This window comes from Lampetra planeri, chromosome 5, assembly GCF_965212315.1.
Source record: "Lampetra planeri chromosome 5, kcLamPlan1.2.h2, whole genome shotgun sequence".
NCBI lineage: Eukaryota > Metazoa > Chordata > Hyperoartia > Petromyzontiformes > Petromyzontidae > Lampetra > Lampetra planeri.
The window spans coordinates 17013390-17035900 of record NC_136111.1 but is presented as its reverse complement, the minus strand read 5'-3'; the positions used below and the strand labels follow the sequence as shown (position 1 = coordinate 17035900).

Genomic DNA, 22511 nt, shown 5'->3' with positions numbered 1-22511 from the left:
TTATTGAATAATGTAGAGATTCTGTCGTTGTGTACAACAAATCAATCATATCCGAGACCAGGGGTCGGCAACTAAAATAACAAGAGCCATTTTTTTCTAATTCAGTAACAAAACGTCAATATTTCAAGAGCCACAATGCACTGTGTGGTGAATACGAGACGGTGGGTCCTTAATAAATAACTTCACGGAGCAGTTCTTAGAGCCGCATGCGGCTCCGGAGCCGTGGGTTGCCAACCCCTGCTCTAGACAAATGAAATATGAATGTTAATGACAAACCTTCCAGAACTACAACATAAATAACGAGAGAATACAATTAACTCTTGCGAAACGGTCACAATTACATTTAACGATCAATAATTTTGTTAAGGCTGTGGTGAATGTCGCACCTTCTTGTGTTTGCAGGGTTCACACACAACACATACTAAATCGAAAACATTGATTCGCACCCACGCGATTCTACGTGAGCTTTAATAATTCCTCCTCCATCATGATGTAGTGAAACAGTACATGAACCGTATGCGAGATATCCACGGATGAGCTCCCATGATGCGGTTCTGTCGGGTATCCGTCATTGTAATATTTTGTTTTGGCTAGGTTATGATCGATTCGTTATACATAATGACAGCTGCTAATGTTGTTGTCCAGATTCTTAAGTATCTTGCATGCAACCAATGGATTTAACACACCGTTCAACCATACACAGAGAGCGATCTTAATACAAACAAGTCTCTTATTTTCTTGGTTCTTTCGGTAAAGTCACGTAGAAGGGAAATAATAAAATAATAAAAACAAAACATGATAAAATAATTCTCACGACGTTTCGGCCACAACGCAAGCAGCCGTCCTCAGGTGAAGAACAGGTCTGTCGGAAAGACATCTAAATTTAAGTCTCTTATTTCTGAAAGATCAACATTGAACACTCGTTGACTCTCCTCTGCCAACCCAGCTGGGTGATCCTGCTGGGGACCGTGGTGGCCGTTCTCATCACGTTCGACCCCCTGGGATCTCGGCGCTCGGTGGCTCCTGTGGAGGGTGCGGACGTAGTGGATGGAGCAGGCACGGCGGGTCCCAGCGGGAGGGCGACCGGGGTGTGGGAGCGCCGCATGCGTCTCTTCTGCTGCTGCGTGCGCCGCGATGAATCGAGCCACGTTGCCTTCACCGACGTCGCCCGCATCTTAAGTGAATTCTTTGCCGTACGTGTGCGCGTTACTTAACATCTCGCCACGGTAGCAAGATGTTAACGCCCTCGCCTGGTATACAGGTGGTTGTGGCTTCGGTCCTGTATATTTGAAGTTTGCATGGATTTTGCTCTGGGTCCTCTGATTTTTCTCTGCTACACATTTCCATGTGATAAGCCACAGAAGTGACCTGTCATCAGATCGCTTCTGAAAAAAGAGCTAAACAGCTCAGTGGGCCTTACCTGGTAAAATAAAACAAAATTTCCTTTCAAATTGTGAATTTTTTTACTAAAAGCAATTGTCACTCTCACAATGTTATCCCAATCTCGCTATCAGCATCGTTGAGCAGTGCAACCCATTGTGTTCGGGGAGCGTGAAAGGAAGCGGATATCACAGATCTACCTTTGAAATTCCTCAAAGGGACCTCTGTTCCATACGTTAGGGGCAGCAATATACCACCCGCCCTGTCACAGAGAATGATGTTTGTCGTACGGGTCTGTGTGTATCCACAAATGTGTGTACACCTGTATCTGTAAAGTGGTAGTGTAGTGGTTAGCGCACTGCGCTACGAACTTTGCAACACCAGTTCGATTTCCGCTCATCGCCAATATCAACGGCGAATATCTGAATTGGCCCTGGGCATCCTCTAGGTCGCCTCAGCCTTAAACGAGTAACTGCTGCGGTGTGTGTAAACATCAGTGCTGGGGAGACAAATACAGCCCGGCGTGGCGCTGGCCACAATATACCCTCACGCGCCATGCTGGCCTTAATAGGTGCTCGCAAACAGCACTTGCCCCAAAGTCTGTCTAGGCTACATGGGAGATCTTTGCCTGGTGTGCGTGTGCAGGACACGGATCTTGTTGGGAGTGACGTGGCGGCGGGGCTCACGCTGCTGCACAGGAAACAGAAGCGCGATGACCATGAGCGGCAGAACCACGTCCAGACTCGGACGCCCTCCCCCAGCACGGTCTGTGCCCCCCCTCTCCCATCGTCCTACCGCTCGCTGTTCCCCCTGTGCCACCGGCACCATTGCCCATGTACAGGAATCATATTATGAACAACATCATCATCATCGCTAAAAACACACCGTGGTAATCGGTGTTGGCCAAACGTAGCAGGTCCCTCCCGAAAAATATTATTCGGACTCTGGTGTGGCTTTCCTGGGCAAGTAACGTCTAAGTGCGTCCGTATCTTAATACGTTGGCACAGAACCAGCAGGCATAGTTATTTATAGATGGGATGGATGCAGTCGGTGAAAGGAAGAACAGGCGTAGGGGAGTTGACAGCACTGATGGCTGGGAGAAGGGAATTGCAGAATATGAGAATAGGAAGAACTCTGAAAGCTGGTGCTGACTGCCCTCAGTGTGCTGTGTGCGAGTGTGTGCTGTGTGGAGTTGCGGTAGTGCAGTGGTAAGCGCGCTGCGCTACTAATCTGGCGGCCCGAGTTCGACTCCTGCTCATGCCCAACACCAGTAATGATTATCTGGGCTGCCCCTAGTTTGACTCGGCATCAAATGAGTATATGTTGCGGAATGTAAACGTTGCCACTTGGGAGACCTAGATGGTCGGGCGTGGTGCTGGCCACCCACCCCCTCATGTGCCATGCCGGACCTTCACAGGTGCTCGCTCACAGCACTTGCCCCAACAGTGTATTCGGGCTATACGGGAGGGGGGATCTTTGTCTTTTGTCTTTGCCGTGTGGGTGCTGATGGCCGAGCAGGAGACGGCGGCGCCAGTGGCTGAGCTGGTGGAGGAGCTGCCCCTCGCTGCCCACTACATGCGCTTCGCTGCTGCCTCGTACGGGTGGCCACTGTTCGTGTACAGCCACCCCTTCTCCGGGCTTTGCCACCTCTGCCCAGCCTGCAGGTACACGTGTGCGTGTGTGTGTGCGCGTGTGTGTGCACGTGTGTGTGTGCGTACGTGTGTGCGTGTGTGTGTGTGTGCGTGTGTGTGTACTGGCAGGGGGAGCGGTGACGCAGCAGTTAGCGCGCGCTGTGCTAAGAACCCAGCGAGCCGGGTTCGATTCCTGTTCACAACCAACACCAGTGACGATTATTTGAACCAGTCCTGGGCCTCCCCGAGGTCGACTCGGCTTCAAATGAGTACCTGGTGTTGTGTGTAAACATCGCCACTGGGGAGACAAAGGCGGCCGGGGGGGTGCTAGCAAATCACCCCCTCGGTTGCCGTGCCAGCCTTCCTAGGTGCTTTCCCCAACAGTCTATAAAGGCTATACGGGGGATCTTTGTCTGTACCCAGGTGTATGTATTGGTTTGTGCATGCAGGCGTGTGTGTGTGTGCTTGATGTGAGTGTGTTTGTGTGTGTCCCAGCACCTCCACTGCTGCCAACCGGAACGACACTCTTTGATCATTGATGCCATTTCAGCGACTGATTTGCAGACACCAAGTCGGCAATGCTGAATTGGCATTTCGGAATCAGTTACGCCGAATTGGCGACTCAGGATCGGCCGTTGTTGACTTTCCCTGCAGCTGCTGCTGCTGCCCCCGCCAGGGTTCGGGCTTCGCGCTCATCGGCGGGGAGCCCCCGCCGTGCCACGTGCGCGCCATGCGGCGGACTACCGACCTGCAGGACCGCGACTTCATTTTCGTGTCCTACCACAACAGGGTGTGGCCCGCACTCAAAACTGCTTTTTGTGTTTAGTTTGCTGTCCTTTCCCAGCACACTCAGATTTATGCGGCTGGCTACGTACAGTGCGAAGGAAGTTCAACGTACGTACGTACATACAAATCACAACAATCACAATGGACCAAGGTCACTCATGCACGAGACTATCTCGGTCGCTTGAATTCTCACCTTGGTTATACACGAAGTTTTACTTCATGTACGTACTTTGGAAAGCCTCGCCGAGTCTAAAAACATGTTTTCAGGAGGGTCCTGCATTTGTATGTTGGCCAATTCCTTTTTTCAAGGAGTTGTTTTGCACGTCACATGGGAGGGACACTACAGTATCGGAAGAAAACACATCACATATGTGAAAGAGATGTACTCAAAATATACACAGAGGAGGCAGAAACCCACTTACTGTACTACCATCTGTTTGACCGCCTCGCACGTGAAGTCTCCTGGTGACTAAAGTTATATTTTTTTAGTCACCAGTATTGTTGGATCAAGTTTCAGGCCTGAATGAGTGGCTTGGTGTCCCCATATAAGAAGCGTCTGCCCATTGAATACAGGGGCATAGGAAATATGTTACAATTCCAATGTTTCAGGGTGCCACGGCGAGATGTTAACTACCTTGCCTGGTACACAGGAGGTGGTGGGTTCGATCCCGACCCTGACGCCTGTATATTTGGAGTTCGCATGTTCTTTCCGTGGTCATGTGTATTTTTCTCCAGGTCCTCCGGTTTTTCCCTCCACATTTAGAAACATGCGTTTAGAGTATTTGGCTATTATATAAATATCCACATGATAAGCCACTTCGTTGAACTATCAGTTGTGATATCCAGGTTGCTTCTGAAAAAAAGCTATGTAGTTCAGTGGGCCTTGCCTGGTAAAATTAAAATAGTTTTTAGTTAAGTTTAATATAATATAGATGAAGCAATTGAGTAGTCTATGAAGGAAATTTCAAGAATTTGTCACAGATATAATCAATCGGAGGATTAATTGGTAGGCGTAAAGAGGATGGAGGAGGGAAGGATAGTAATGATGCAATTTGTAACTCGTATTTCATGGACATGAATGACCGTGATTCTTGAGGCACGGAACCAAGCTAAGTGTCACCCGAAAAGCAGGTAGAGAAGTGTCTCTTCATCTGAAGTGTCTCTTAATCAGAATCAGAATCTTTATTTCGACTGGCGGAGGAATCCGATGAGCTGTGAAGCTCTTTTTCACGGATGTCCAGTAGAGGCAAAGGGTGAGAAAGTTACAACAACAAACATTACCAAAAATAACGATGGGAATGCAAAGTATAGGAAAGGTAAAAGCACATCACAAATAAAAGTGGGATTTCCGGTCGATGCATTGGCGTGGTCGCCAGATGTCAGTGACCAAGGGGAGACCTAAAAGCCAGGTGGCGGTGGTGATGGGACTGGTAGAGCAACAACTGCTGGTACTAGGAGAAGGAAACGAAAGTGACACATACTCGCACCATTAACTTGGTTGTAATGACCTTTTGACCTCAACTTTTGGTATTCCCACGGTTACAGATGTCTCCAAAGTGTGCTGCTACGAATCAACGTTCGGCTTCTTTTGTTTAGTTCATTTCAAACAATTAATGTTTTAAGTAACAAAAACAAATAGGCCGTATGCTTGTCATTAACAGAATTGAATGTGCCGCGTGTATGTTGATAATGTACCGGCTTAGTGAAGGCCGCACGCGGGAGTGTTGAGGATCGGCTGTGGTTGGAAGGAAAGGGTCTTGTGTCTGAGTGGGGGTCTCCGTGCGCTCCTGGCCCCGTCCTCATGCAGGTGTATGAGGTCCCGTTCTACGTGGCCCTGGACCACGCCACCGGCTCCATCGTCGTGAGCGTCCGTGGCACCATGTCGCTCCGGGTACGTGTGTGCTTTAGCGATGCGCGGCCGTCTTTCTCTCTCTCACTCGCTTGCTCGCTCGCTCATGCACACACTCACTCGTGCTTGTGGAACACGCATAAAACGCAAACCTAAACACCCACGCAAACATAAACACTCCCAACTACAATCGCCCCTCCAACATAAGCACTCATTATGGTAAACACTTGTTGAACAAAAACACTTGTATATCATAAAACTTATCATGAGTTAAGGTTTCTAAACATTGCCAGACTCCTCTTCTACGACTGTAAACGTAAGCACGTCGCACCAATGCCTCCGGTCCCTCTGCCGACTCCCAATTCAGTCCTGCGGCAGCGTCTTCAAGATCCTCCATGGACTCGCCCATGCCTACCTCTCCCCTCCCCACCTCTCGTCATCTGTCCCCACTTCACCCTCCCCACCCCCCCCCCCCCATCTGACCTCTGACGCTACAGGACGTGCTCACAGACCTCACCGCCGACTGTGAGAACCTCGAGGTGGAAGGCGTCAGTCCGCGCGACTGCTTCGCGCACAAGGTGCGTCGGGTCTCCCTGCTGCTCCGCCGGTGACGAAGATTCAGATAAACGTAGATCGTGGTGTATACTCTTTGGTTTTTTCGGTAAAGTCACGTAGGTAAGAAATTATTAAAATAAATTAAATCACGACGTTTCGGAAGCAACACAAGCCTCCATCATCAGGTGTAACCGCTGCAGTACAATTGCTGTAGCGTGGTGGTGAGATGTTAAATACCTCACCTGGTATGCAGGAGGTCATGTGTTCGATCCCGACCCTGACACCTGATTATTTGGAGTTTGCGTGTTCTCCCCCCCCCCCCGGGGTCCTCCGGTTTTTCCCTCCACATTTAGAATCAACGCTTGTTCAGAGTATTTGGCTGCTATAAATTTCCACACAGGAAGCCACTTTGTTGAACTATCATTTATGATAACCAGGTCTCTTCTGACAAAGAGCTATACAGCTCAGTGGGCCTTACCTGGTAAAATAAGAACTCATCTTCTAGATTATTTCGGTAAAGTCACGTAGAAGGGAAATAAAAAATAATAAAATAAAGCAAAATAAAATACATTTCATTATATAATTTTATTATGTTTTATTTGTATTATTTCCCTTCTACGTGACTTTACCGAAAGAACCAAGAAGATGAATCCCTGCAGTCACGAAAGCTTTAAATCGAAAAATAAAAACTGTTTAGTTTTGTTCATTCGGTGCCATCGAGCTGAAGAGACAGAAAAGAAGAAGACGACACGACAACCACAATGAGCCCGTTGTCTCCCGTCTCCGATGCTCCGCGTGCAGGGCATGGTCCAGGCAGCGCGCTACGTCTACGGCCGACTCGTGAACGACGGGATCCTGGTGGGGGCGTTGGGCATCGTGCCGGTAATGCCGGCCACTTGCCTCATCTCGTGTCCCCGTGGTTGGTTGAGGCACAGCCAGCGTTTGCCGGGATGGGGTTTGCATCGAGAACCTGCTCGCAAAGGTGGCCCGGTGGCACGGGGCCGGCGGGGGGTTGGGGGGGGAAGTAATATTGTGTTGGAGCAGCACCAAAGCTGGCACCGCTGGAGATGTGGGCTTTACATTTTCAATTCACCCAAGGACAAAACCATGATCTTGAGCATATGGAGTTTGTGGCCTCCACGTGATTACCCATAACGACATTAACAAAATCCATTTGTCGAATTTGGGTTTTCCTTTTAGATCGCTATGCAATAAACACACTTTCTGCAGTGTATAGGTGGCATGCGTCACTGGTGCGATTAAAGGGGCCCAATTAAGTGACTTCGGACAGCTTCACGCGCCAGTTTCTTGTGCCATTCTCCGACACAGGGCGGTACACCACTAAGCTGTATGAGCTCTCAACGAAAAGGTCGTCACTTCACGACGTGACGCTGACAGCACAATCAGAATACAATTGGGTGAGGTGGTGGGGGGGAGAGAATCGATTTAAAAATCATGAAGACACAATGGAGACCGCCCGCACAGCGACCGGTGAGAAAATCTCGTCATCGGCCGGGCGTGGTGCTCGCCCCCCACCCATTCGTGCGTCCTTCATAGGTGCTCGCTAATGGCACTTGCCCCAACTGCCTGTGTAGGCTTTACAGGGCATCTTTGTCTTTATCCGTTGTGCGTGATTGTATTTGCCAGCATGCATGAACACCTGCGTGTGTGCGTGGGTCAGGAGTACCGTGTGGTGGTGACGGGGCACAGCCTGGGCGCTGGCACGGCCGCCATCCTCGCGCTGCTGCTGAAGCCGTCGTACCCCTCACTGCGCTGCTACGCGTTCTCCCCTCCTGGCGGCCTGCTCAGGTAGGGGCGCCTCAATTGCAGAGGTCAGATCAGGTAGAGGTGTCTCACTGGCAAAGGTCAGCTCAGGTAGGGGCATCTCAATTGCAGAGGTCAGATCAGGTAGAGGTGTCTCACTGGCAAAGGTCAGCTCAGGTAGGGGCGTCTCACTGGCAAAGGTCAGCTGAGGTAGGAGCGTCTCACTGGCAAAGGTCAGCTCGGGTAGATGCGTCTCACTCGCAGGGGTCAGCTCAGACAGCTTGAATTTGTGTATTTGTGTGCGCTTCAGTGACTGTATTACTCTGTTTGAGCATGTCTGTGCCTATACATATTCCTTTTGTGTTTGTGTGCACAGCAAGGCTCTGTCCAAGCACGCTCAGCAGTTCATCATTTCAGTGGTGCTTGGTTTGGACCTGGTGCCGAGGTGAGGCTGGCGATTTCCCACACAGACAAGGCTGCGTATTAATCCGACACAGCTCTCCATGTTAAAAGACCCATCGGCAACGATACGGCACTGCGTTGAAAGCACTATGCAGCAATACAACGCTTTGTTACAGGTCAACATACATCAACACAAGCCCGTGTTAGCAGTAACCCAATCTGTATTTAAAAGTACTCCCACAGCCACTCGACATCATGCTAATACAGCCATGGAGTGGAGTGCAGTTTGTGCCAAAATCCAAATGCTAAGTTTTATTTATTCCAGTCTTGTGCTTCCCACCCCTCCCATCCCTCCACTCTACCTACCCAAGGCTGAGCCTGGCCAACATGGACGACCTAAAGGAGAACATCCTCACCATGATCCTGACCAGCGACCAGCCCAAGGTGGAATTTTGCTACCACTGCAGTGATGGCATTTAGTCCGAGCTTGCAGCGACTGTGCGCGTCTTTACCTCTCCGACTTGAATTTCATCTGTGTTCCCCCTTGTTTCTCCACCGTCTTGTCCCATGTCTCGTTCGATCCCCATCACTTTTGTGTGCCCCCCCCACCCCCACCACCGTGTGTCCCTTTGCGTCGCCACCGTCTCATCCTGTCCGCGCATCTCACGGTGCCGCGTCGTATTTCGCCCCCTGCAGTACAAGATCCTGCTGTGCGCCTGTTGCCGTGGGGGCAGCGTGGGGTGCGCAGGGGACGATGACGATATGCCTACGTCCCCAACGTCCCCAACGTCCCCGCCGCACGGCGAGGCTGTTCATGATGGCCACTCTCCACCTGGGCCCTCCCAGCCACTGCTGTCCGGAGGGAGTGAGCGCCGGGCGTCTTACCGCTCACTCGACTCAACGCCGACCAACAACTTCGCCCCGGTACAGATCCCAACGGCCGCGGCCGCCGCCACCCAGCGACCCCTGCTCTTCCTGCCGGGGAGGGTGGTGCACATCACCAAGACACCGGCCAGGTATCGCTCACGACGCGGCAGGCGCCGTGCCGTCATGCACAGCCATCGACAAGAAGTTTAAAGGCCGTACTTGGCAACAGCCGTGGAGGCAAAGATTGTTATTGGTGGATCAGACATTAGCTCTCCCCTAATCCTCACAAACTAGCCAGCCAGCCAGCCATTTGTTTTCCCGAGCCCTAATCACACTAGACGTCCCTACCTATAACCCTAACCACTTTAGCCACCAAAGGCTAGCTCTACCTCGAACCATAACAAATAAGCCAACAAACTGCTCGTATCAACCCTTCCTGTGATGCATTCATTCCCTTAACTCAAAATCATCTTTGGCACTTCAGCCTTTATTTTGTTGTTGTTTGCTCGCACACAAATCAATGCCTCAGTAATGTCATTCATTTACCCAAAAGTGGTGTTTGGCCAGTACATTATCTTGAAACGTGGTTTTGTTTAGGTGATTCATGCATCTAAAATATAAACACATTCCTGCGGAGGGAGCTGGTAGGAACGTTGGGTTGCTCGGTCAATGGCCAGGGTCAACGGCGGCGTGGTGTATTCCGCAAATATAGCCGACTGTGAGGGCGGGCACAAGCCGGCGTGAGTAGGTTAAACGTTGAGTTTTATAAGTGCACCACGGGGTGACCAGCCCCTCCCCACCCAGCCCCACCCCTCTCACCCCCCACCCAGCCCCACCCTCCCCTCCCCACCTAGCCCCTGCCCACCCTCCCCACCCAGCCCCTCCCCACCCTCCCCACTCCTCCCATTTCTGGATGGACGACGGACGGGCACAATAATCCCCTGTGGGCTGGTGTAACCAGGATGTTCCTACCAGTATAAAATTATTTTTAGTGTACGAGAGGTAGCCGGAGCACGTGGGGAAAACTCATGAGTGTTGTGGGGGGTAACACTACAGCACAGGTTGGATACCTTTCAGTATTAGGAGACATCTGTGTACCCCACATAAAATGGTGTCAAATTAGACGTGTGCACCAACATCACGTGCTTGCAACTTGAAACGACGCAGGAGCCCATGTAATGAAATAAAGAAGCCTGTTTTCACTGCAAGGACACAACGAACGTTGAGTTCATGGCGACCGTGTGTTTTCCCCTCCCGGCTCCACCAGGGACAGAACGTGGGACGGACCCCGGTTCCAGGTGAACTGGTCCCACGCCTCGGCCTTCACGACAATCCGGATCAGCCCTCGAATGCTTCCGGACCACATGCCGGGGGCCTTGTTGAACGCCCTTGCCGAGCTCGCCCCTCCTCCAGAGCGGCACGACGGCGTCCACCCTGGCACCACCCCCGGGCCTACCCCGGGGGTGGTGCCCGGCAGGGAGCAGGCGGAGCCAGTGCTTGCTTGAAGCAGTGCTCCGATTACTTCCACACCCGCCAAGGGCAGAAATCTGAAGCCAACGCTCGTGAATTTGTGTGCTCCGCGTTGGAAACTCAGGTCAGTATTTGCCTGCGAGGTTTGCCGTCGCTATGAGCCTTGAGGCCAGCAGCTCCAACGGAATCCTCAGCACCACCCAAGGAGGGGTGGCGGGGGGGGGGGGCATCTGGCAACATCCTGGGTGCTGCCACCCTGGCTCTCACAATTCTCGGCGGGTGTGAATGCGTTGTTACAGCGGATGGTGACCCGTGCCCAAGGATGAACTGGTTGTCCTGTCGTACCAAGCTGCTGCCCCAATTGTGTCACGAGAGATGGGTATTTTAGTGAGGCCAGAGGCTCACACCGGCAGCGGCAACTTGAACAACCGCTAATTGCACTTTTAACTAATGGGGAAAAAAAAAGCGTGAAAGCAGCTTCAGAATGCTGCTGGCCAGGCCCATTAGCCTAGTATTGGTGATGGAGGCTTCTTTATTCACTCACTGACACAGCAGCTGCTCCTGCCTAAAAGAGCAGTCTTTGCGGCAGTCTCGAGCGCATACGAATCAAAGCGATTTCCCTGCCAAGCGTGCTTCTCCGCAACCTGGAACTTAACCCACTGAGGAGAGGAGGAGACGGTCCGTTACCCCACACATGCGAAGAGCCCGAGGCGTGCAGCGCGATGATCGTCGAAACCGGTTACACGCACGAACGCCTGCTCCGTCACGCCTGCACTTTTTCATCGTTTTTAATTATCTGATTGGCACAGCGAGCGGTGACGCCGCCAAGATCAATCCTCATCCTGCCAAACGAGCTTTTTATTTTTTGCGTTTTTTTAACGCAGCCTGGTGGTCGCTACCATTTGTCCGGATGAGCTCCCGTGTTGGATCGGGAGCCACGGCTAGCCCAACCCCGTGCCGAGCGGTTGCGTGGTAATTCGTGCCGTGCCTCGTTTTGTTGACAGTTTATTTCCTGCAAGTGTGCAGTTGCTTTCTATTGCGGAGAGATTTACTTTTGTAATCTAAAGTAAGTTATGAAACAAACAAAAAATATGCTAACAGCATCTCTTGTAACAATAAATGCGTTTTCAGGTCTCGTTTAAGTGGTTGAACTCAAAGGTGTTTATTATTGAGTTTGTCCGGTCAAGCGTTCCACACTACGAGGGCCGTCAATCTGAAACATTTCCAGCTTGGCGCGTTCAGCAACAAGGTCACCACAGCGAGCAGCAGACCTACGGTGCTGTCAATTTCGGCTCCTTTGTCAAAGCTGTAGAACCTCGCCTTGCCCCGCAGTTTTTCTTTCGGTCGTGCGGGTTACTCAGCATCAGAGTGGATGGCAGCAGGTGAATGTGTGGGCTGCTGGAGGAGTTATGGGTCATCGCCAGAGATCACTGAGGCCACCTGTTCTTACCTCGATACGATATGCACCATGGTTACAGGCGATGCACTGTATGTGCACTTTTACACCTTTAATACGTTTCGGACGTGAAACACTGCAGCGGTATTAAGAAAGGGGGGGGGGGGCTTTATTATCAAAATAGGTAACAGACTTCACTGGTGTACAGACATAGAAGTACAGCAACGTAAAATATCTAAGGCATCAAATCTGAGAAACATGGATAGGTTGCATTTTTTAAAGGAAGTTTGACTCAAACGTTGACGTCACTGAACACTTTGGGAGTCATCTTGTGCTTGAAATTCCACAAACCACAGGGGGCTGGCCTGCCCGAGGTCACGAGGTTTTGGGGGCCACAGGGTCGTTGTCTCGTCAGGTTGCGGGTCCGCCTGGTCGCCCACCACCTGCAAGCCGTGGCACTAGCGGCACAGCGAGTACAGCAGCGCGATCTCCTCTTCGTACCCAAATGAGGGACTGAGAAAAGGGCAGAGGCAGGAGGCAAGAGGGAGGAGCGGAAGATTGCACCAGGGGGTAAAGCAACCACGGCACTCGTTCACATCAGCGGCTCACCGACCCATTAACAATTACGCAGAATTGCTGCTTTCCAATTTCACCCATGAAACCAACTCGACGTGATTACAATGCAGGGGGAGCTGCTGCTGCTGCTTATAATAGGATAGGATGACACAGTCACACCCCCTGGCCTCCCAGTCATTTTATACACAAGGGTCCAATTACAGAATTTAGTAGCGAATGGTGTGGGTGGTGTTGAATACAAATGACTGTATTCAGAATAATGGGGGGAGGGGTGAATCGATGACGGTACGGTGAAAGCTAGGGTCAGAGTTAATATTGTACGGCCGCGATGGGGTCGGCGTTATGGTCGAGGTCGGCAGGGTCACGGTTAGGGGAAAATGTGGCAGGGATTGTTCAGGTCAAGGACAGCATGGTATATCATGGTTCATGGATGGCAGGGTTTGGGAATGACAGGTGGGAGTGTTGGCAGCAACAGGATGTGAGTTAAGGTCACGGATCAGAGTGGAGGTTAAGGCGAGGCTCAGGATCACGGTCAAGGGTGGCAAGGTGAGGAAGGTTGGGGGTCAGGGATGGCAGGGTCAAAGGTGGCAGATGGCACAGTTGACATTTTCTCTGCACTGTCAGAGGCACCCCAGAATTGTGCCCAGTGTCAATAAAGTAAAAACAAATTCTAGTCTCGCACACACACACACATACAAACCTACTGGACAATTAGACAAATCTCCAACCTTTGCTTTAGGAAATGGCTGAGAAAAACAGTGCATCTCGTTACGCGGAGTGATTCTGAATGCCGCGCAGTCAAGGACGACAGGTGGAGAACATTCGTGTTGGGGTTGTCTCGCGAGTGGGGCACAGCGAAAATTCACCTCCCTGGCGTCTCCAGGATCATGGGCAGGTGGTCGAGCTGCGGCGCGTTCATGATGGCGCGGAAGCCCTCCAGGCCGATGTGGCCACGCCCCACGTTCTCGTGGCGGTCCAGGTGGCAGCCCAGCTTCCCTTTGCCACCCAGGGGGTGGGACACACACACACACACGGGGTCAGCGGGGAAACATGAGGGCCCACGAGGGTCACGGGGGTCAGCGTGCCCTCCCCAGTGAGTGAGGCACGATGGGGTTCGAGTCCATGCTATTTTGGGAGCACCACTCTTCTCACAATGTAATAATGTAGAGCCATTTTGTGGATCCACTGCTGGATGAGAGCCTCCCCACACCATTTGGAACGTGTAGGTTATTTTATCCTGCTGATCAAATATTGCTTGAAGGTGGGGAGCATAGAAGTGAGAGCATAGAAGTACAGTCTAATTATCGATTTGCTGTGCTTCCGTCTGCTGAATATTACGTAGACCCACAGCAAACGCCTGTAACGTGTAATGACACGTTGATTAAAATAGATTATTTCACTCACGATACATGCAAATTGTACGTTTGCATTATATTTCGACTAACTGGAGTGAACAACTACACAAAACGAGACGGAACAAACAAGAAACGGTTCCAGCGAGATGGTGGAATTGTAACAGAAGAATCGATTGTTAAATCCAATTGCGAGCCGAAATTGTGAGGATTAATCGGAGCGCTGGAGGTGGCGAATCGTTGCTACGCCGAGACGCGATGACACACCCTTGGAGTCGTTGAGGTGCACGGCCTTGAGGAACTTGAGTCCGACGACGCGATGGAACTCATCCAGTGTGCGCTGCACCCCTTCCTGCGATGAGACGTCGTAACCTGACGAAGACGATGCAGTGTCCGGCTCGTCATACCACACACCACGTAACACAATACTGTGCCACACGCAACACCATACCACTCTGCACCTTGAGACACACCACACTGCACATCATACCGCACGATGCACAGTGTTGCATGACCCCACACAATACCACAAAACAGTTTCCAAAATTGTATTTGGACTTCGGTATCACGAGTTCGGGAAAAAAACATTTTCATTCTGAACATACTTTTATTCGGAACTCTACATCATGCTCGTGCATCACTATATGAGATAACTGGCCCAATAGATCGCACGTAATTATTTCTGAAGTTACTGCAATAGGTCTCTTTAGTTACTTGGGGCACACCTTATAATGTTCTACAAATATTGTTCGGAACAATGTCTATATTCTTATTCTCACCGGGACCTAGTTAAATTGAGTGAAAAACCAAATATAACGTGGTGAGTTTTGTTTTGCAGTCATTGCTCACAGGATCTGAGAGCATCAAAAAGCTCCACTTGAGAACCTGCTTTAATGATGGGCAGCTGAAACCTAGATTCGAACCCAGGATCTCCGCAGCGGTGGCTCGACGCTCCGACACCCGAGCCACCCGGCTACCTGTGGACCGTCTTCCGGGAGTAACCGGGTGTCCTCTGCTCGTGGCAAGTCACCCCAACGAGCCCGTGTGTCCCCCCACCTGCGGCGAAGGCGTGGCACGTGTCGAGGCAGACTCCGATGCGGCTCTGGTCGGCAACGAGGTCGATGATGCCGCGCAGCTCCTCAAACTGACCGCCCACCGTGTGGCCCTGGCCGCACATGTTCTCTATCACTGCAGACGTGACCACCACCACAACAAAATTCCGCAGCAACCGCATCGTCGGAAACGACCGTCGCCGCCACCACCACAGGGTCAACGGCAACAACGACGAGGGGCTGCCGCAGTGGATGGAGCATGGTTCGCAATTGGAAGGTCGGGAGCTCAAATCTTTGTCGTGGTTCGACTCCGCTCTTTATTCCTCTGTGGGTCAATACATTGAGTACCACTTTTATAGGAAATCGACGGTGGTTGTCCTGTGGGTATACTTGTCCCCCACCAAAGAATTGTGGAGTGTATACCACCAATTCAGGGTCGTACACAGAGCGAGCACCGTCTTATGCTCATTTGAGTGGCAAAAAATGAAAGTTTATAAACAAGCACAAGCAACTCAAGCATGTCAACCACAAATAATTACCATGGCAACCACAACGATGACCATGAGATGTCGTTGTATTCCGTCGCTCAACAAATTGCAATGCCCACCAAACCAATAGCGCTGAGAACCACAACCCCTGCACAACCTTCCTTCATCGAGGACCCCCAATCGCTGTGGCCAGGAGATGGCAGTAGAGGATTGGACTCTAAAATATGCGTTTGGATTTGAGTGTTAACCTCTCATGCTCGCTTTTTTTTTCCCTCCCCAAGGTACCTCCAGTTTCCTCACAGACCAAGTCAAATGCTCATTAATATAATTGGCCAAAAGATCCCAATGCTAGAACCCTGCTAAAAAAAGAATTCAGACCGAGGCTTAACCTAGATAAAGGGTATTATCGATATATAATAACAGCAGTGCCATCCGGCTGGATACGGCGACAGAAACCACACAGCAATTATGACACAAATCCACTCGCTTTACTTAACCACACTCATTGCTCAAATTCAGTAATAAGCTTAAATGGGGACAATTAGCACAATTAGCTCCTAAAACGGAATCCTCTCCACTGTGCTGATGGGTTAGTATAGATGGCAGTATGACATGTCTTGTGCAGTCAAGATACAACCATAAATACAGGCACATTGAGTAATGAGCTTCTGAATAGGTCTCTGCAGCCAATTACGATAACTGCAATTATTTTTTTAAACCAATTATTACAGTGGCAGGTCTTATTACAAATGAAAGCGGTAAGCATCAACAGCGGCGGCAGAGAATAATTTCGGTGACAAAACGCACGAATTCACCGTAATTAAATGTTCACCATGACAATTATATTTTCAACAGACAATTATACCAATTAGGGTAATTTTATTGGAGTGAAATATTGCGGCTGTTCCGTCGGGCGGAGATGATTGAAGGATCGGTCGAGTAGGGAACGGAAAGCGCAGCAACGTCTCAACACAATCGTGTGGACTTGACATAATCAGGTCCCTAAATGCAAATCCAGGAAACCGCCTCGCTCAGCTCAAACTGCAGTGTGCCTAGCGTATGATGACAACTGTGCTCTTACACGACAAACACCCCCACACTCACCGCCTTCAAACAAGGAGCTAATTGGTTCCTCAAAGTTGAGTCAACGTGTCTCCCTGATCAAACGAGCGTTGTTGGCCTTTGCTCGTCTCTTGTTGGTGGTGGCCCTGGGCCGTCTCTCCTTGGCAAAAACGCTGCTAAGTGGCGCATGACCGACGAGTGATATAACTGTGAGATCACCGATGGATTACGTTTGAAGATGATTACGATTATGATCGTGACAGTAATGAAATTACAACAGTGAGAATCACATCGTGGCGATTATTGGTCGAGTGGGCAGGATGTGACCTTACGACCTTCCCAATTTCGAGTCGAGCATTCCCCTGAAGCAGCACCTGGCTGAACATGTAATCGATACAGACCCTCGTAAATCTGAACCTCTTGTTGGTGGTAAACCCGTGGCCACCGAACGATTACCAAGATTACTGGGCCGGCAATCGACCACCACCTCCTCCAACTCGGTCGCCCCGTGTCCATGCCGCAAAGCGGTGGCGCGGCGCTCACCGGTGACGACGCCGCGCGTGCGCTCGTGCGCATAGTTGATGGCGGAGGCGATGCGCTCCAGGCAGGCGTCCGTGGAGCCCTGGCCGCACGATGACCCCGGGTGAAAGTTGTAGAGCACGAGCCCCAGCTTCTCGCAGCGCTGCAGCTCCGACACCAGCGCCGCTCGGCTCTTTTCAAACGTCTCTGCACGTGCACGCAAGGAGACAAAGAACCCCCCCACATTTATTTCGCCTTACGCCAAAGGTCGCAATCGGGTACCCGATACCCGTACCCTACCCGATACCCGTACCCTACCCGATACCTGGCTACCCGTACCCGGCCGGGTACGGGTACCCGTTTGCGACCTTGGTGCGGCCGGGTACGGGTAGGCCGTGAGTCACTGGTGAGTAACCATTTGTCACTCATTTCGGGTAGGGTACCCATTTGCGACCCTGGTGCGGCTGGGTACAGGTACGGGTAAGGAATCAAAACCCGTTTGCGACCTCTGCCTTACGCAGATGAAGGGCTGCGAGTGAGCACAAATTACGGCTGGCACAACGCACTCAGGGATGCTGCGTCCAAAATCATATGCACCTCCGATGTTAATATATTTGCGCACTACGTATGAATTCAGATGCCGCCCAGGACAGGTTCAGACACTGCATGCCACTCGTATTATCTGGTAATATGACTCATGGTTGGGAGTCAAACCCAGGATCACAGCGCAAACACTGCACCACTGATTCCCAAGCACATGCAAAGACACGCATATAAATTGATCCGGCATCTGGGATTATGACGACGGCGATAACTGGGGCACCTGTGCTGGGGGAGCCGCAGTTGAGCAAGTAGGATCCATGCGGGACGATGTGGTCCGGCGTGAATCCGAGCTGCTTGCACGTCTCCCTGAAGCGCCGGGCGTCGCACGGGTCGAGCGGCTTCGTGTGCCACGTCCGTTGCGACGTCAGGAAGAGGCCGAAGGCTCGAGCGCCCAGCTGAGCACTCTCCTCCACGGTCTTCCACAGTCCGCCTCGGACACGCGGTGCAACGGGAAGCAGCATTTATGATCCTGTCGTTAACCACCCCCCCCCCCCCATATTGGTGCACAATTAAAAATAACTGGGCTGACGTACCCTTGTAATGTCATTTGATGTCATTTTGATCAGCACACTCATTGATCGTTCTAACATGGCAGTTGCGTAGTGTGGTTGGCATGGGCCCTGGTGCACAGAATTAAATTGGGTCTCCTTGCGATTCGCTCCCCCCCCCTGGGACTCTCCGGCTCATGGGCCCCGTTGCCGTTGCATTGCCTGCACACATAACATCACTGAAGTATGGCTGCAAGTGCAGTCTTTGTTCCAAATGGTGCAATTAACAATCACTTTTGTAAACAACTGTGGCCAAGGTAGGGTTAACAAGGCACGAGTTTTCAGTTCCGTGTACTTTATTTAACCTGGATGAGAGCCAGCGATGATAAAACAAAGTTAATCAATAAACTATACAACCATGTGACATCCCACTGAGACAATAGTGTTCCTTGTAAATGAGACCTTGGTTAAAAAAAAACCAAGGACAATAATTTATGGTGCAAACAACATCAGCGCGGAAAAATCGAGACACGAATGTGTACTTGAGGGAATCAAATTTACATATCCGTTCAACCTGACTCAAAGACATCCCAGCGCCACACCTGAAATGGACATGTGACCGCCAACAAACTTGTGGCTTCCTCTCCCGGCTGAGTTTCCGCCGCTTGCTCCAAGCATTGGACCCACAGAGACGTCGGCTTTGGGTTGAGAAGGACTGCCGGTCTCTGTTTTAGCGGTCTTCCTGCCCAGGCCCTTGGCTGGAGCCTCCACTGGGTCATGTGCAGCCTGGGTGACCCCACGCTTGCGAGGCCTCTTCGGAGTCACCGTGTCCTCCTTATTAGTCCCCCGACGTTTTCTTCCGGCACTTTTCCTCATTTCAGTCACCTCTTCGCTGGATGTCCCCTCCTCCTCCTTTTCCTTGTCCACCTTGTTCTGTACCTAGGCCACACCATAAATCAGAGCCCACTTCAGATGCTTACTACGTGTAGGAAGCAACTGTTGTGTTTTTTCTGACACGGATATAACACAATTAAAGCAGGAAGATGGCTGGGTGGCCCATAATGGCTGTCAGAGCACAATTTAGGATGAATTGTGGTTATTTTTTAATGTAAGTGAATTTCTGCCACTTACTACTACTGGAAATCCAGCAGCATTATTGGTCACTGTGGTGATGATGAAACATTCCTCGCTGTATTTTCTCTGAATCTGTTGTCTAATGATGAATACCTTCTCACGACACTCGACTTGTTTGTGCGTAAGTATGATGAACTTCTTTCGCATCGTACATAGCCAACCGCGCTAATCTCAATAATATTGACTCTTTGACTTTACATGAACTGTCAAAAAAAAAAATCTCGTTTTATTTTGAACCGGCGGAACAAAAAAAAAGCCTAGTCTGCAGCCACACTCTCCTACTGACAAAATTGCCAGGGGAAGTCTCAGACCTGAGGTGATGTCCTCTCACCCGACATCATCTTCTGTCCGCCCCCCCCCGACTATTGACTTACCCACCAGGCAAGTAAGTAAAGATACATCAATCTTGATTTGAAGCTTTCGTGACTGCAGGAATCCATACTCTTTGGTTCTTTCGGTAAAGTCACGTAGGTATAAAAGAATAATAGATAATTATTATTTCTATCTACGTGACTTTACCGAAAGAACCAAAGAGTAAAGATACACCGATTAGTCAATTCAATTTTATGCTTGAGTTCACGATGATACTGTTCATCAATTGTGTGAAGATTGATTATTTTAGATCCTTAAATGTTGGAATTGGTTCACTGTATTCCCTTCAACCACTGGAAGATTCCAATTCACTGCAATGGAACAACAATAATCGAATCAGAGACCCCGAATTATGAAAATGTATCTAATGTATGTTAAACTTCTATCACACAGTACATAGGCAACCGTGCTAATCGGAGGTGCAGGAGGACATCTCAGAACAGTTCAGGTTATGGTTAAACAAGGTTTTATCAATAACGTGCTAATGACTTAACTATAGGTAGCAAGGAAAACGCAGATAACAGTCCCTTCTCATAGATTCAGTACAGTACAACACAACAGACACGCGAGTATTGCATGCACAAAAGCTCTCAGCCTTATCCAGACCAAAATCACGGATCAATGCATGGCCACGTCGTTTTCGATCGCTAAAACTACTTCGCGCAGTTGAAAGAAGAGGTCTCCCCGCTCGGAGAGACGGCGCTACGTGTGGAGGGGGCCCGACCTCACCGGTGCGTGGCGGCGGCGGCGTGATGAAGACCTCGCCGAGGGGACTCGGGTCCCCGTTTCGTCGGGGGTCTGGGAGGGTTCCGGCACCACGGGGGGTCGGCGCCGAGGTTCCCTCGTCCTCTTCGGCTCGTCACCTCCAGGGTCCTTGGACCCACGAGTCTCCTTCACCTCGTCACCACCACTTCCTCCAGACTCCTTGAAGCCACGAGTCTTCCTCACCTCCTTCGCCTCGTCGTCATCTCCCCCACGTGGCTGTTTGGACCTCCCGGTCTTGCTCACCACCTGGGTCCCCTCCTCCTCCTCCTCGTCGCCGTCTCTCCCGAGGCCCAGTCCTCCTCGTCCCCGTCGTGAGGGCCTCTTCGCGCCTCTCGGCATCGCGGTCTCTGCAAAGTAATCGATTGCATGGCAGTCAGGGTCCATCCATGGCACCCCCCCACCACCACCGCCGCCAAATCCCCACATTTACCAGAAGACCCAGGTCGCCTCTTCTGGTTGACTAAGATTCTCCCGCCCCCCACCTCACAACGTTCAGAGACGGTCAATGCTTGAGACAGAGCCTCCGCTGGGTGGTGAGAGACAATGTCAGTGGCGACACAAAACCACCTCACGTTGGAGCCGTGGTCCTTTCAACCTTCACTGCAACCTTGCACCCCCCGACTCCCCTTTTGGTTCTCAATCGTTAGGCCAATGTAATAATTTACGATTTAAAGCTTCTTTCGTGACTGCAAGGATTTATATTCTTGGTTCTTTCGGTAAAGTCACGTAGAAGGGAAATAATAAAATAATGAAAATAAAACATAATAAAAATTCTCACGACGTTTCGGTCACAACCCAAGCAGCCGTCTTCAGGTGAAGAACAGAGCTGTTGGAAAGAGGCCGTCTACTTGGGTTGTGGCCGAAACGTCGTGAGAATTTTTATTTTCATGATTTTATTATTTCCCTTCTACGTGACTTTACCAAAAGAACCAAGAATACCAATGTAATAATGTTAACACATACATAGGGGTTTGACGAAACTAATTAAGTTGCAACTTGATGGCGAGTGATGTTGATGGCGAGTTGTGTTGATGGTGGCTTAATTTGTGTTCGATGATTTACCTTGGAACAAATAACCACTGCGTTAGAGGAAATGCCACCCCACACCCCTTCACGTTCGCATGAACAAGCGGCGCTAATTAATGAAGGGACGTCGTCTGCTTTAGTTTGTCGCCATTCTCCCGATTAGCTTACGTACGGTGCGAAAGAAGTTCAACGTGAAAACTGCGGCAATTGTTAGCATTGTTCGAAAATAAAAAAAAAATAACAATTTAAGACACCTTAGGTGGAAGTTTCCCTCAAATTTATCATTTAAAGCGGCGGGAAGTGGACACTGTACAGATTGTTGTTGGTTAGAAGAAACTGGGCCTAGGTCGGTCCCCACAGCGAAGCCTCCCGCGGCAGGGGTTCAAAGAACTTAGAGTCGCACTTCCCGCCAAATTTCAAATGCAACTTTAATCACACAACAGCAAAAATAGCAAAGTAGCACCACCACCAACTTCTTCTTCTTATGCAGCAGTAGTAGCAGCAGCTGCAAAAGTGAAAGTAAAAGCTAAAAAAAAACGAAACATAAACAACAGCGGCGATGGGTGAGGGGAAGGCCGCGGGTGACGAATAAGCCCCAGGCCCTCAGGCGACAACGCCCTCCGTAATGACAATCGATGATAATAATCACTACAACCACGGCGATTAATCGATTGCTGCGATTGTGAAGGTGGGTGGGGGGTTCATTTAGCCGATGAACGAGAGGAAACGCGTCGATTTGTGCGGTTTGTTGTTTCTTACCGGCCGAAGTCCCTCAATCGTCCCTGTTTATCTCGAAACACGAGATACACTATCGCGTAATTAACTCGTAATTATGTTACGAGTCTAATAACAACAACACGAGTCTAATAACAACACGAGCCTCAACAATGATCAGGAAAAACCGGCATTGTCTTGGTGTAATGAGGCCGAGGGGTGGCGCTCTATGACCACGGCTTCGTGGACTGTATGCAACG

General features: G+C 50.5%; 2 protein-coding genes across 7 annotated transcripts in view; one reads left to right on the top strand and one right to left on the bottom strand.

Annotated features, from left to right (window-relative positions):
* LOC144719033 (diacylglycerol lipase-beta-like) overlaps positions 1–11846 on the top strand; it is an 18980-nt gene extending 7134 nt beyond the window's left edge. Inside the window, exons 4-15 of the mRNA XM_078594768.1 lie at positions 947–1193; positions 2026–2145; positions 2899–3044; positions 3666–3801; positions 5605–5688; positions 6144–6224; positions 7003–7083; positions 7883–8010; positions 8342–8410; positions 8739–8811; positions 9064–9383; positions 10502–11846. Of these exons, the coding sequence (XP_078450894.1) occupies positions 947–1193; positions 2026–2145; positions 2899–3044; positions 3666–3801; positions 5605–5688; positions 6144–6224; positions 7003–7083; positions 7883–8010; positions 8342–8410; positions 8739–8811; positions 9064–9383; positions 10502–10739 (1723 nt within the window). The 3' untranslated portion in view covers positions 10740–11846. The remainder of the gene's footprint in view (positions 1–946; positions 1194–2025; positions 2146–2898; positions 3045–3665; positions 3802–5604; positions 5689–6143; positions 6225–7002; positions 7084–7882; positions 8011–8341; positions 8411–8738; positions 8812–9063; positions 9384–10501) is intronic.
* On the bottom strand, positions 11842–22511 carry LOC144719034 (putative endonuclease 4). 6 transcript variants are annotated; one of them, XM_078594770.1, is made up of 9 exons: positions 22297–22508; positions 20476–20858; positions 18843–19179; positions 17973–18182; positions 17174–17356; positions 15085–15216; positions 14296–14400; positions 13543–13672; positions 11842–12613 (listed from the first exon to the last, which is right to left on the bottom strand). In XM_078594770.1, the coding sequence occupies exons 2-9, from the start codon at positions 20848–20850 to the stop codon at positions 12559–12561; spliced, it is 1527 nt and encodes a 508-aa protein (XP_078450896.1). In that variant the 5' UTR covers positions 20851–20858; positions 22297–22508; the 3' UTR covers positions 11842–12558. The 6 variants fall into 6 exon arrangements, 5 of the variants coding, with proteins under 5 accessions (XP_078450896.1, XP_078450897.1, XP_078450899.1 ...); XM_078594771.1 differs by lacking the exon at positions 22297–22508 and adding an exon at positions 22001–22170; XM_078594773.1 differs by lacking the exon at positions 22297–22508 and adding an exon at positions 22004–22170.

What these genes read in the sequence shown, in the direction of transcription:
- LOC144719034 (XM_078594770.1), bottom strand. Translation starts at nt 20,850, where the DNA reads ATGCCGAGAGGCGCGAAGAGGCCCTCACGACGGGGACGAGGAGGACTG. An exon ending in GTGCCACGCCTTCGCCGCAG is followed by an intron (nt 14,401 to 15,084) that starts GTGGGGGGACAC and finishes CGTCTTCGTCAG; the next exon opens with GTTACGACGTCTCATCGCAG. An exon ending in ATCCTGGAGACGCCAGGGAG is followed by an intron (nt 12,614 to 13,542) that starts GTGAATTTTCGC and finishes CCCTTTTCTCAG; the next exon opens with TCCCTCATTTGGGTACGAAG.